At 60.0% G+C, this 1,116-nt stretch overlaps 1 protein-coding gene across 1 annotated transcript in view; it reads left to right on the top strand.

Annotated features, from left to right (window-relative positions):
• The first annotated feature begins 286 nt into the window (after positions 1-286).
• SKOR2 (SKI family transcriptional corepressor 2) overlaps positions 287-1,116 on the top strand; it is a 38,169-nt gene continuing 37,339 nt past the window's right edge. Inside the window, 1 exon segment of the mRNA XM_034642291.1 lies at positions 287-1,116. This exon segment is cut by the window's right edge and continues 171 nt beyond it. Within this exon segment, the coding sequence (XP_034498182.1) occupies positions 287-1,116 (830 nt within the window).

Here is a 1,116-nt window from a genome sequence, read left to right as displayed (position 1 = left end):
TTTGCGTGTTTAGAATAGAAGAAAAGTACTTCCCAATCCCTGCATTTCCAAAGGGCAACCTTGAAGACAACTAAGAGAGATTACTTCTGTGTCTGAAACTTGGTCCCTTTGCCCGGCGCTAATCTTGTCTTAGCCAGAGCAAGGGAACTATTATAATTCTTTAGTTAGCGACTCAACCCACCCCTCTGTTTTAGGCTGAAAAGGCTCTAATCAACGCTTTCTCCTTTCCATTCCAGTCTCCAAGACAGACCCGGAGGGTTCGGCCCGGGTTTCCGCGGCGGAGGAAATGGCTTCCAGCCCGCTGCCGGGGCCCAACGACATCCTGCTGGCATCGCCGTCGAGCGCCTTCCAGCCCGACGCGCTGAGCCAGCCGCGGCCGGGCCACGCCAACCTCAAACCCAACCAGGTGGGCCAGGTGATCCTCTACGGCATTCCCATCGTGTCGTTGGTGATCGACGGGCAGGAGCGCCTGTGCCTGGCACAGATCTCCAACACTCTCCTCAAGAACTTCAGCTACAACGAGATCCACAACCGCCGTGTGGCGCTGGGCATCACGTGCGTGCAGTGCACGCCGGTGCAGCTGGAGATCCTGCGGCGCGCCGGGGCCATGCCCATCTCCTCGCGCCGCTGCGGCATGATCACCAAGCGTGAGGCCGAGCGCTTGTGCAAGTCGTTCCTAGGCGAAAACAGACCGCCCAAGCTTCCCGACAACTTCGCCTTCGACGTGTCTCATGAGTGCGCGTGGGGCTGCCGCGGTAGCTTCATCCCCGCGCGCTACAACAGCTCCCGCGCCAAGTGCATCAAATGCAGCTACTGCAACATGTACTTCTCACCCAACAAGTTCATCTTCCACTCGCACCGTACGCCCGACGCCAAGTACACGCAGCCGGACGCAGCCAACTTCAACTCTTGGCGCCGTCATCTCAAGCTCACTGACAAGAGTCCCCAGGACGAGCTAGTCTTTGCCTGGGAGGATGTCAAGGCCATGTTTAACGGCGGCAGCCGAAAGCGCGCGCTGCCCCAGCCCGGCGCTCACCCCGCCTGCCACCCGCTCAGCTCAGTCAAGGCGGCCGCAGTGGCAGCAGCCGCTGCGGTGGCTGGAGGTGGAGGACTACT

Source organism: Ailuropoda melanoleuca, chromosome 14 (genome assembly GCF_002007445.2).
Source record: "Ailuropoda melanoleuca isolate Jingjing chromosome 14, ASM200744v2, whole genome shotgun sequence".
NCBI lineage: Eukaryota > Metazoa > Chordata > Mammalia > Carnivora > Ursidae > Ailuropoda > Ailuropoda melanoleuca.
This window is presented reverse-complemented; position numbering and strand designations above follow the sequence as displayed.